Here is a 12,452-nt window from a genome sequence, read left to right as displayed (position 1 = left end):
CGCCGTGTGCTGAGGAGATAGGCCCCGCCCCTTTTTTGGCGGGCTCGTCTCCCGCTATTTAGTGAATCCAGGCAGGGGTTAAATATCTCCATATAGCCTCTGGGGGCTATATGTGAGGTATTTTTAGCCTTTATATAGGTTACATTTGCCTCCCAGGGCGCCCCCCCCCAGCGCCCTGCACCCTCAGTGACTGCGTGTGAAGTGTGCCGAGAGGAAAATGGCGCACAGCTGCAGTGCTGTGCGCTACCTTTAGAAGACTGCAGGAGTCTTCAGCCGCCGATTTTGGACCTCTTCTGACTTCAGCATCTGCAAGGGGGCCGGCGGCGCGGCTCCGGTGACCATCCAGGCTGTACCTGTGATCGTCCCTCTGGAGCTGATGTCCAGTAGCCAATCCATCCTGCACGCAGGTGAGTTCACTTCTTCTCCCCTCAGTCCCTCGTTGCAGTGATCCTGTTGCCAGCAGGACTCACTGTAAAATAAAAAACCTAAGCTAAACTTTTTCTAAGCAGCTCTTTAGGAGAGCCACCTAGATTGCACCCTTCTCGGCAGGGCACAAAAATCTAACTGGAGTCTGGAGGAGGGTCATAGGGGGAGGAGCCAGTGCACACCACCTGATCTGGAAAAGCTTTACTTTTTGTGCCCTGTCTCCTGCGGAGCCGCTATTCCCCATGGTCCTTTCAGGAACCCCAGCATCCACTAGGACGATAGAGAAAAGGAGATTTCAAAGCACTTGCTTGTTTTACTCAGAAATACAGTAAAACCTATTCATGCAAATAGTTCAGTGAATTAGATAAGAACTAAAGCCCAGATTTAATGTCACAGCTACAGAAATGCATTTTTAGTATAAAGTATTTTGGCAGATCATTTTCTAGTGTAATTCACCATCAGTTTATTGTAAGCGTGGCTGAATATTTGTAGTTTATACAGAAACGTCTGAAAGTCCTGGCAATTACCCGGCATTTCAGTGCCGGATTGTTTTGCCGGGACCTGCCTGACCGCCCCATTTCACACAGACATGCAAATTACCGGGTCGAGAACTTCGACCCGGTAATTTGCAGATCAACCCGTGTCATAATTCCTGTGTCTCCGACCCTGGTAAATTCCTGGGTCGAAGTCCTGGGAATTAGAACACGGGTCGACCCTTTCACACAGAAAAAGGACCCGCGTGTTTCATGAAATTACCGGGTGGAACTGCTTCACCCGGTAATTTCACTTTCTGTCTGAAAGGGGTATTAGTGTAATTGGGAATATCAATCCAAATGAGGTCTGCTTTTAGGAAAACCAGTTACTGACTGAAGTACGTCTTGCAGGCTGTACTTCGTCTCACTAGCAGAGCTTAGCCATCACTTAGACCTTCAAGACTGCGGTATCTTCCCCCCCCCCCCCCCACACTGTACTACAAACCACGTACCCAAAAGGAACAATTAACACTTCACACAAATCATTTATACCTACACAGCAAGATACAGACATCAGTTACAATTCAATCATATTTATCCCCACAATTTACTCAAATTCATTAATCCCATGAAAATCACATCTTCCAAAATAAAAGGGTACTAAAACAACTAAATAGTGGGATGACCAGTCAGACAAACACAAAAAGTACAGACAGATGAACACTAATTCTGCTCAACTACACAGAACCTACGAAACCTATTAGTGTCGGTGTACAAGGCAAATGACAGAGCACACTTAAAAGACCAAAAAAAAAACACAACTAACAGGTGGGTTGTGCACCACCATTTCTCTTTAGTTTTCTAGGCTTGTTATCTTGTGGTAATACTGGACATGGCGCCAGGGCCTGGTCAACCAATAGGCTGATCAGGCAGCAGAGCACAAAATCCTGGGGGGAGGGGGGGCAGGCGTGCAGCTGGTGCGGACGTCACACCGCACATGGACCGCACCCTACCACAATGCCGCACAGTTATTGCCGCTCCGCAGCGGTCATTCACTCAGTCTCTCAGAGAGTCAGAGACAGAGTCCTGGCTGGGCTGTACTGGTGGCTACGCAACGCTGATACTAGCAGTGACTGTGACCCCACCCCTGGATTACAATCCTCCTTACAGCGCGCGCGAAGTGACGTCACACCACGAGCCCTACCCGCCCCTGTCCGGGCTGTTCTGTGTTGCGTCAGAGACTGAGTACAGGAGCAGTGCTGCTCTTCATAGCTCCTAGCTAGGCGGCCAGCCAAGGAGGTGATACCTGTAAGAAGATCACTTGAATTCACTAGTAGTCTTCATCTTCACATCCGTGTGAGTGTGACTGACTGTGACCTAGTCATACCCAAGTAATACAAGGGCAGATGTATTAAGCCTGGAGAAGTGATAAAGCAGTGATAATGCAGTAAGGTGATAATGCACCAGCCAATTATTACGGGTTTGAAAAATATCAGCTAGGAGCCGACTGGCTGGTGCATTATCACCTTGCACTTATCACTGCTTTATCACTTCTCCAGGCTTAATACATCTGCCCCACAGTAACTTATGTTAAACTGCGACTCCATAAACACACTTACTAAATAACAGCAGCTCCAGGGGAAAGAGGGAAGGGAAGGGGGCGATGATTGGATTATAAAGAACATGCATTTTAACATATATTGTCAATATATGTTAAAATAGATGTTTTTTTAATATAATTGGAAAGATACAGATTAGATATATATGTATATAAACACGCGTGTATGTGTGTTGTGTGTTTGTGTATGTAGTATACACACACGTGTATACATACATATATCTCTAATCTCAACATAATATATCTATACAGATGATCATAATCTCCAGCGAAAAAAGTCTGTGCCAAAAAATTGGGGTGGGGGGGGGGGGGCGCACTTCGACATTAGCCTAGGGCGGATGTAACCCTTAATCAGGCCCTGCACGGGGCCCAATTCAGTGGATCGCATAGGTGATCCTTACACAGCAGATTCCCAATGTTCAGTTAACTGTGCACGTGCAGAACGGATCCTGCGATAGCATCGCAAGGATGTGAACGCCTCTGTCTGAATGACAGGCAGAGGCGTTCACAGAAAGGGACGGGGTAGGGATGCCTGGCATTTGGGAAACCGTTGCAAATGATCATCATGACCAATGGTCGTAACGTTAATCACAGATGCGATAGCATCACAAATGCAGGAAGGAGGTGGCATGCACCTCCACCTGCATTTGCACTGCAAAGGATTGCATTTGCAAAGCTGCTGCTAGCAACTTTGCAATCTTCACTAAATTAGGGACACAGTGTATATACAAAGAAATGTACCAAATATTGAAAGTCCTAGGAACAGTCTAAGGATTTGACTGCTACAAAATTACAATAGTGTATCCAAAATCTCATCTTTGAGTGTCAGGTGTAACAACCACTAATATTGTGCACTAATATTTAACCTGGCAACTCACGCAAAAATAAGAATTTACTCACCGGTAATTCTATTTCTCGTAGTCCGTAGTGGATGCTGGGAACTCCGTAAGGACCATGGGGAATAGACTGGCTCCGCAGGAGACTGGGCACTCTAAAGAAAAGATTAGGTACTATCTGGTGTGCACTGGCTCCCTCCCTCTATGCCCCTCCTCCAGACCTCAGTTAGGGAAACTGTGCCCGGAAGAGCCGACAATACAAGGAAAGGATTTTTGGAATCCAGGGTAAGACTCATACCAGCCACACCAATCACACCGTACAACTTGTGATAACCTTACCCAGTTAACAGTATGAACAACAACTGAGCCTCACTCAACGGATGGCTCATAACAATAACCCTTATTTAAGCAATAACTATATACACGTATTGCAGAAAGTCCGCACTTGGGACGGGCGCCCAGCATCCACTACGGACTACGAGAAATAGAATTACCGGTGAGTAAATTCTTATTTTCTCTGACGTCCTAGTGGATGCTGGGAACTCCGTAAGGACCATGGGGATTAAACCAAAGCTCCCAAACGGGCGGGAGAGTGCGGATGACTCTGCAGCACCGAATGAGCAAACACAAGATCCTCCTCAGCCAGGGTATCAAACGTGTAGAACTTTGCAAAGGTGTTTGAACCCGACCAAGTAGCCGCTCGACAAAGCTGTAAAGCCGAGACCCCTCGGGCAGCCGCCCAAGAAGAGCCCACCTTCCTTGTGGAATGGGCTTTTACTGATTTTGGATGCGGCAATCCAGCCGCAGAATGAGCCTGCTGAATCGTGCTACAGATCAAGCGAGCAATAGTTTGCTTTGAAGCAGGAGCACCCAGCTTGTTGGGTGCATGCAGGGTAAACAGCGAGTCAGTCTTCCTGACTCCAGCCGTTCTGGAAACATATTTTCAAAGCCCTGACTACGTCCAGCAACTTGGAGTCCTCCAAGTCCCGAGCAGCCGCAGGCACCACAATAGGTTGGTTCAAATGAAACGATGATACCACCTTTGGGAGAAATTGGGGACGAGTCCTCAATTCTGCCCTGTCCATATGGAAGATCAGATATGGGCTTTTACATGACAAAGCCGCCAATTCCGACACACGCCTAGCCGATGCTAAGGCCAACAGCATGACCACTTTCCACGTGAGATACTTTAGTTCCACGGTCTTAAGTGGCTCAAACCAGTGGGATTTCAGGAAATCCAACACAACGTTAAGATCCCAGGGTGCCACTGGTGGCACAAAAGGGGGCTGAATATGCAGCACTCCCTTAACAAACGTCTGAACCTCAGGCAGTGAAGCCAGTTCTTTTTGAAAGAAAATGGATAGGGCCGAAATCTGGACCTTTATGGACCCCAATTTTAGGCCCATAGTCACCCCTGACTGTAGGAAGTGCAGGAATCGACCCAGCTGGAATTCCTCTGTAGGGGCCGTCCTGGCCTCACACCAAGCAACATATTTTCGCCATATACGGTGATAATGCTTTGCTGTCACGTCCTTCCTAGCCTTTATCAGCGTAGGAATAACTTCATCCGGAATGCCTTTATCCGCTAGGATCCGGCGTTCAACCGCCATGCCGTCAAACGCAGCCGCGGTAAGTCTTGGAACAGACAGGGCCCTTGTTGCAGCAGTTCCTGTCTGAGAGGCAGAGGCCATGGGTCCTCTGTGCGCATTTCTTGCAGTTCCGGGTACCAAGTCCTTCTTGGCCAATCCGGAACAATGAGTATTGTTCTTATTCCTCTCTTTCTTACTATTCTCAGTACCTTGGGTATGAGAGGAAGAGGAGGAAACACATATACCGACTGGTACACCCACGGTGTCACTAGGGCGTCCACAGCTATCGCCTGAGGGTCCCTTGACCTGGCGCAATATCTTTTTAGCTTTTTGTTGAGGCGGGACGCCATCATGTCCACCTGTGGCAGTTCCCATCGCTTTGCAATCTGTGTGAAGACTTCTTGATGAAGTCCCCACTCTCCCGGGTGGAGGTCGTGTCTGCTGAGGAAGTCTGCTTCCCAGTTGTCCACTCCCGGAATGAACACTGCAGACAGTGCTTGCACGTGATTCTCCGCCCACCGAAGAATCCTTGTGGCTTCCGCCATTGCCATCCTGCTTCTTGTGCCGCCCTGGCGGTTTACATGGGCGAACGCCGTGATGTTGTCTGACTGAATCAGCACCGGCCGGTTTCGAAGCAGGGGCTCTGCTTGACTCAGGGCGTTGTAAATGGCCCTTAGTACCAATATATTTATGTATAGAGAAGTCTCCAGACTTGACCACAGCCCTTGGAAGTTTCTTCCCTGAGTGACTGCTCCCCATCATCGGAGGCTTGCATCCGTGGTCACCAGGACCCAGTCCTGTATGCCGAACCTGCGGCCCTCGAGAAGGTGAGCACTCTGCAGCCACCACAGAAGAGACACCCTGGCCCTTGGGGACAGGGTGATCAGCCGATGCATCTGAAGATGCGATCCGGACCACTTGTCCAACAGATCTCACTGAAAGATCCTTGCATGGAACCTGCCGAAGGGAATGGCTTCGTATGAAGCCACCATCTTTCCCAGGACTCGCGTGCAGTGATGCACCGATACCTGTTTTGGTTTCAGGAGGTCCCTGACCAGAGATGCTAATTCCTGGGCCTTCTCCACCGGGAGAAACACCTTCTACTGTTCTGTGTCCAGAATCATGCCCAGGAAAAGCAGACGCGTCGTAGGAATCAGCTGCGACTTTGGAACATTCAGAGTCCAGCCGTGCTGTAGTAACACTTCCTGAGAGAGTGCTACGCTGATCAACAACTGCTCTCTGGACCTCGCCTTTATGAGGAGATCGTCCAAGTACGGGATAACTAACTCCCTTCTTCCGAAGGAGTATCATCATTTCGGCCATTACCTTGGTAAATATCCTCGGTGCCGTGGACAGGCCAAACGGCAACGTCTGGAACTGGTAATGACAGTCCTGTACCACAAACCTGAGGTACTCCTGGTGAAGTGAGTAAATGGCGACATGCAAGTAAGCATCCTTGATGTCCAGAGACACCATAAAATCCCCCTCTTCCAGGCTTGCAATAACCGCTCTGAGCGATTCCATTTTGAACTTGAATTTCTTTATATAAGCGTTCAAGGATTTTAAATTCAGAATGGGTCTCACCGAACCGTCCGGTTTCGGTACCACAAACATTGTGGAATAGTAACCCCTTCCCTGTTGAAGGAGGGGGACCCTGATAATCACTTACTGGAGGTACAGCTTGTGAATTGCCGCCACTACTACCTCCCTTTCCATGGGGGAAGCTGGCAAGGCTGATTTGAGGTAACGGCGGGGGGGAGTCTCTTCGAATTCCAGCTTGTATCCCCGAGATACAATTTGTACAGCCCAGAGATCCACCTGTGAGCGAACCCACTGGTTGCTGAAGTTTCGGAGACACGCCCCCACCGCACCTGGCTCCGCCTGTGGAGCCCCAACGTCATGCCGTGGACTTCGTGGAAGCAGGGGAGGACTTTTGTTCCTGGGAACTGGCTGCATGCTGCAGCATCTTACCTCTACCCCTGCCTCTGGCAAGAAAGGATGCGCCCCTGACCCTCTTGCCTTTCTGAGAACGAAAGGACTGCATTTGATAATACTGTGCTTTCTTAGGCTGTGAGGAAACCTGAGGCAAGAAAGTAGACTTTCCAGCTGTCGCTGTGGACACGAGGTCCGATAGACCGTCCCCAAACAATTCCTCAACCTTATAAGGCAAAACCTCCATGTGTTTTTTAGAATCAGCATCTCCTGTCCATTGCCAAGTCCATAAGACCCTCCTGGCAGAAATGGACATAGCATTAATTCTAGAGCCCAGCAGGCAAATGTCCCTCTGAGCATCCCGCATATATAAGACTACGTCTTTTATATGGCCCAGGGTTAGCAAAACAGTATCCCTGTCGAGGGAATCTATGTCGTCTGACAGAGTATCTGTCCATGCTGCTACAGCACTACACATCCAGGCTGAAGCAATAGCAGGTCTCAGTAGAGTACCAAAGTGTGTATACACTGACTTCAGGATAGCTTCCTGCTTTCTATCCGCAGGCTCCTTTAGGGCGGCCGTATCCTGAGACGGCAGGGCCACCTTTTTAGATAAGCGTGTCAGCGCCTTGTCCACCCTAGGGGATGTTTCCCAACGTAACCTGTCCGTTGGCGGGAAAGGGTACGCCATCAGTAACCTCTTAGAAATCACTAGTTTCTTATCAGGGGAACTCCACGCTTCTTCACATAATTCATTTAATTCATCAGATGGGGGAAAAGTAACTGGGTGCTTTTTCTCCCCAAACATATAAACCCTCTTGGTATTAACTGGGTTAATCTCAGAAATGTGTAATACATCTTTCATTGCAATTATGTATCGGATGGCCTTGATCATTTTAGACTGTAAATGTGCCTCATCATCGTCGACACTGGAGTCGGACTCCGTGTCGACATCTGTGTCAACCATCTGAGATAGAGGGCGTTTATGAGCCCCTGACGGTTTCTGAGTCGCCTGGGCAGGCGCGGGCTGAGACCCCGGCTGTCCCAAGGCTGCAGCGTCATCAAACCTTTTATGTAAGGAGCTTACATTGTCGTTTAAGACCTTCCACATATCCATCCAATCAGGTGTCGGCCCCGACGGGGGCGACCCCACACTTATCTGCCCTTGCTCCGCCTCCACGTAACCCTCCTCATCAAACATGTCGACACAGCCGTACCAACACACCGCACACACACAGGGAATGCTCAGACTGAGGACAGGACCCCACAAAGTCCTTTGGGGAGACAGAGAGAGAGTATGCCAGCACACACCACAGCGCTATATAACACAGGGATTTTCACTTATAATAAGTGATTACCCAATAGCTGCCTTATATGTTTTATTTGCGCCTAAATTTATGTGCCCCCCCCCCTCTCTTTTTTACCCTTCTTGTACCTGGATACTGCAGGGGAGAGCCTGGGGAGCTGCTTCCAGCGGAGCTGTGAAGAGAAAATGGCGCTGGTGTGCTGAGGAAGAAGGCCCCGCCCCCTCAGTGGCGGGCTTCTGTCCCGCTTTCTGTGTAAAAAAATGGCAGGGGTTTTTACACATATACAGTGCCAGACTGTATATATGTATTTTTATTGCCAAAAGGTACTTCAATTGCTGCCCAGGGCGCACCCCACCCTACAATGACCGGAGTGTGTAAGTGTGCTGGGAGCAATGGCGCACAGCTGCGGTGCTGTGCGCTACCTTAAATGAAGACAGGAGTCTTCTGCCGCCGATTTCGTCGTCTTCAAGCTTCTGTTCTTCTGGCTCTGCGAGGGGGACGGCGGTGTTGCTCCGGGAACGGACGATCGGGGACAGGTGCCTGTGTTCGAACCCTCTGGAGCTAATGGTGTCCAGTAGCCTAAGAAGCACAAGCTAGCTGCGAGCAGGTAGGTTTGCTTCTCTCCCCTTAGTCCCATGTAAAAAACCTAATAAATACTTTCTTTACTAGTAAGCTCAGGAGAGCCCACTAGGAGCACCCAGCTCTGGCCGGGCACAGATTCTAACTGAGGTCTGGAGGAGGGGCATAGAGGGAGGAGCCAGTGCACACCAGATAGTACCTAATCTTTTCTTTAGAGTGCCCAGTCTCCTGCGGAGCCTGTCTATTCCCCATGGTCCTTACGGAGTTCCCAGCATCCATTAGGACGTCAGAGAAAATGTGACATCACTAAAAATATTAAAATCACTTCAAATCTCATTAATACCTGTTCAAGAAACAAAATGGTTTCCCCCTCAAAGCGATGAGGTCAATATTGTTAGCTTACTACAGTAGTTGTAAAGCGCCATCATGCTGTTTATGCACGCACTAAGGGCCTGATTCAGCATGGATCGCAAGAGCAAAATCTCTCTAATGGGAAAAACCAATTGCACTGCAGGTGGGGCAGATATAACATGTGCAAAGAGTTAGATTTGGGTGTTATAATTTCTGTGCAGTGTAAATACTTGCTGCTTCATTTTTACACTGGAATTTAGATTTCAGTTTGAACACACCCCACCCAAATCTAGCTCTCTCTGCACATGTTATATCTGCCCCCCATGCAATGCAACATTGTTTTGGCCATTAGAGAAAATTTTTGCTCTTGCGATCCATGTTGAATCAGGCCCTAAGAGCATGAAAAGAGACTGTTGAGCTACTGCGCAAACACAGTTCTGCAAGTTAGTATATCCCATATAAGCTTTTCCTTCACTAAAAAAAAAACAAAAAAAAAACACAACAACATCTTAGAGTCAGTCTACTGCATGGAAAATAACGAAAACTTACTCTTATGGAATAAATTACGTGCATAAAATTCCTTCATGCCTCAGAAACACACCTACTTTTCTAGAAATGTTATGAAATAGAAACTAAATGTAATTATGAACTCACTTTGTAGCAGACCAGAAAAGGATGGCTGGTTGTGGCTAGAAGTTCTGTATGCATTAACAGGATTATAAGATCCTCGCGGTGGGACGCTGCTGTAATATCCTCCTCCTGCAGCTCCTCTGCTGTGTGGCATGACATGGCTAGAAGTGTAAGATGATTGTTAATACATTCAGGCATACTAAAGACGACAGAGGTCTGACTGCAGAGACTATCAGACAATACTTGGGTGTGACAAGGTATGGTTAAAAACAATATTTGGGGGGAAAAAAAAGACACAGGGGCAGTTGTATTAAGCAGTGGAGAGTTAAAGAGGAGTAATCAACCTATCAGCTCATAACTTATGTTTCAAACACAGCCTGTAACATGGTAGTTAAGAGCTGATTGGCTAGCACTGTCTCTCTCTCTCCAAGTACATCTGCTCCACTGTGTATCTCAGTCTACCAAGCTCAGATATAACTTTTGAACTCCATTTAATATTCATCACCCCTAGTTTCACTTAAACAGAGCCAAAAATATTTTTTAGACCAGGGGTTCTCTAAATCAGTCCTAAGGACCCCAACAGTTCATGTTTTCCATGTCACCTAGCTGGACACATGTATGACCAACTGTCACATTTCAAAGATCCACAGGTGACCTGGAAAAAATGAACTGTGTGGGGTCCTGAGGACAGAGTTTGAGAACCACTGACCTAGAAGAATGCAGTATGCAAAGTAAATACATTATGTAAGATGATCAAACTATAAATTGGTGTGGATCTACTACTTTTTCTGAGTCCATGGGAATCATCATTCTTTAACTCGAGGGTCCTGCAGTTTTATAGGGATTAGCAACTGCCCAAAATGCACCATAGAGCAGACTCTAAAATAGGGCTACTTGGCCGTTTACCCATTTCCGCCACTCCTCTTTGCATACTGGATGAAACTTTTTCATTATGTAAATTTCTGATGTGACCTTAACTAGGATCACATACAGGTAGGAGTATACATTTGTGAGTCCGTTTTATGTGAATGCCACAGGTTACTATCTGCCATTTAGCATGACAACCATTTCATAAGATGCAACAGGAAACTCATGATATCAACTTGGGGCAAACTACTCCAGCAGTTTAATTTTAGAACATGTATTTACATTTAGGCTCACTGTGTAGTCTCTTGCATTAACATTGTACTCATTCTGTTGTACATGTTATAGGATATCTAAATAACCAGTCAAGGGCATCCGATTGGGCTTAATCCAAATAGGACAACTGTAGCCAACAAATCTGACTTGCGTACAACGAGAACCTGCACGAAAGTGCTCTGCCATTGACAGCACATATTAGGCCACCCATAAGCTAGTCTGCAGTTTGGGCCACCATGTGAACATACTGCTTTGAGAGAGCCAAAAAGGGACAATTGCCATTTCTCTGCCAATTAAAACTAGGTCAACTTAGTCTATAAGATGTGAGACAGACACCAGACTACTTACCCTAAAGTTCTAAAAGCAGATTGATCCAAGTGAACAGCTTTCCTGTTTTGATTAAAGCCAGTATGTGGCCTCCATGGCCTGCCATTGTTATTTGTTCTCTCCCAATCTCCCGGTTTTAATGTTATAGGTGGTTTCCTAAACAAATGTGGAAAAAAAAAACCCTATAAAAACAATGACTGAAAATAGTAATTCCTCCACTTCTATTGTTTTATGAGAAAGTTACTTACTTGGCACCTTGTAAAACCACAGCTTTGAAAACATAACCATCTGTATATTGTGGGTCTTTAAATTTGATGCTAAATAAAATGGAAGTCACAAAATTATTTGGTTGGATTCCGTTTGTTTACAACATTCATACATAAAAATCACAAGATTGGATTCAGTTCACTGAAAGTGACCAATATGTGTAGATTGTGTTGCTAACTACGTACCTGATGGCAAAATTCTGAGACAAATCTCGCAACATAGGGACTGGAGACTCCACAGCCCTACAGGGGCCAAATAAAAAAAAAAAGTTACTATAAAGAATATCGGGACATATAACCTCTAAAATGAATCTTAGAAATTACCTTCAAAAAGGTAAATGCTGAATTACAAGGTTTGTAGTCAGTCACACTTGGATAGGTGATACTGTAACTGTGCTATCTAACCTCACTATGGGGCCTATGTATCATTCAATATTTGTGATATACCCCGCGAAAACTCCACCTGTTCAGAGAATACCTGAAAATATATTAAATATAACCCAATGTTACCATGGAAGTTCCACAGCAGACATTGAAGAGATCTTCTGTGGTCCCTGCATTGCTGACAGAAGCCACTGCTCACATGTGTTTCCAAAGGGACTGCAAAGTGGTCAGATAGACTATGCGCCAGAATGCAAAGTAATCCAGACTTTGGCCCCAGCAGCTAACATCTGAAGATGGCATTAACTGCTGTATGGCCTATGACCATTTCCCAAACTTGGTCCTCAAGACACACTATTAGTCCAGGTGTTAATGATATCCATGCTTGAGCATAGATGATTACATCAAAATATTTGTGGTACTAATTAAGTCACCTGTACTTGAGTATGGCTATCCTTAAAACATGGACTAGACGCTTTGAGAACCATTGGCCTATGAGCTACATTCCACAAAAAGTACCAGCAAAGGCTTCCGCCAGAACCCTTCCAGGTAATTACTGCCGTACATGAATTGTCAGCGGACCACCCATGCACAGTA

The 12,452-nt window shown here is 46.7% G+C and overlaps 1 protein-coding gene across 1 annotated transcript in view; it reads right to left on the bottom strand.

Moving 5' to 3' along the window:
- The window catches only part of XRN2 (5'-3' exoribonuclease 2), a 188,747-nt gene that overhangs the window by 38,342 nt on the left and 137,953 nt on the right, over positions 1-12,452 (bottom strand). Inside the window, exons 24-27 of the mRNA XM_063918183.1 lie at positions 11,661-11,717; positions 11,457-11,525; positions 11,230-11,364; positions 9,766-9,902 (exon numbers count right to left, since the gene is read on the bottom strand). Of these exons, the coding sequence (XP_063774253.1) occupies positions 9,766-9,902; positions 11,230-11,364; positions 11,457-11,525; positions 11,661-11,717 (398 nt within the window). The remainder of the gene's footprint in view (positions 1-9,765; positions 9,903-11,229; positions 11,365-11,456; positions 11,526-11,660; positions 11,718-12,452) is intronic.

This window comes from Pseudophryne corroboree, chromosome 4 (genome assembly GCF_028390025.1).
Source record: "Pseudophryne corroboree isolate aPseCor3 chromosome 4, aPseCor3.hap2, whole genome shotgun sequence".
NCBI lineage: Eukaryota > Metazoa > Chordata > Amphibia > Anura > Myobatrachidae > Pseudophryne > Pseudophryne corroboree.
The sequence above is the reverse complement of the archived record's forward strand: the minus strand, read 5'-3'. Positions and strand labels throughout refer to the sequence as shown.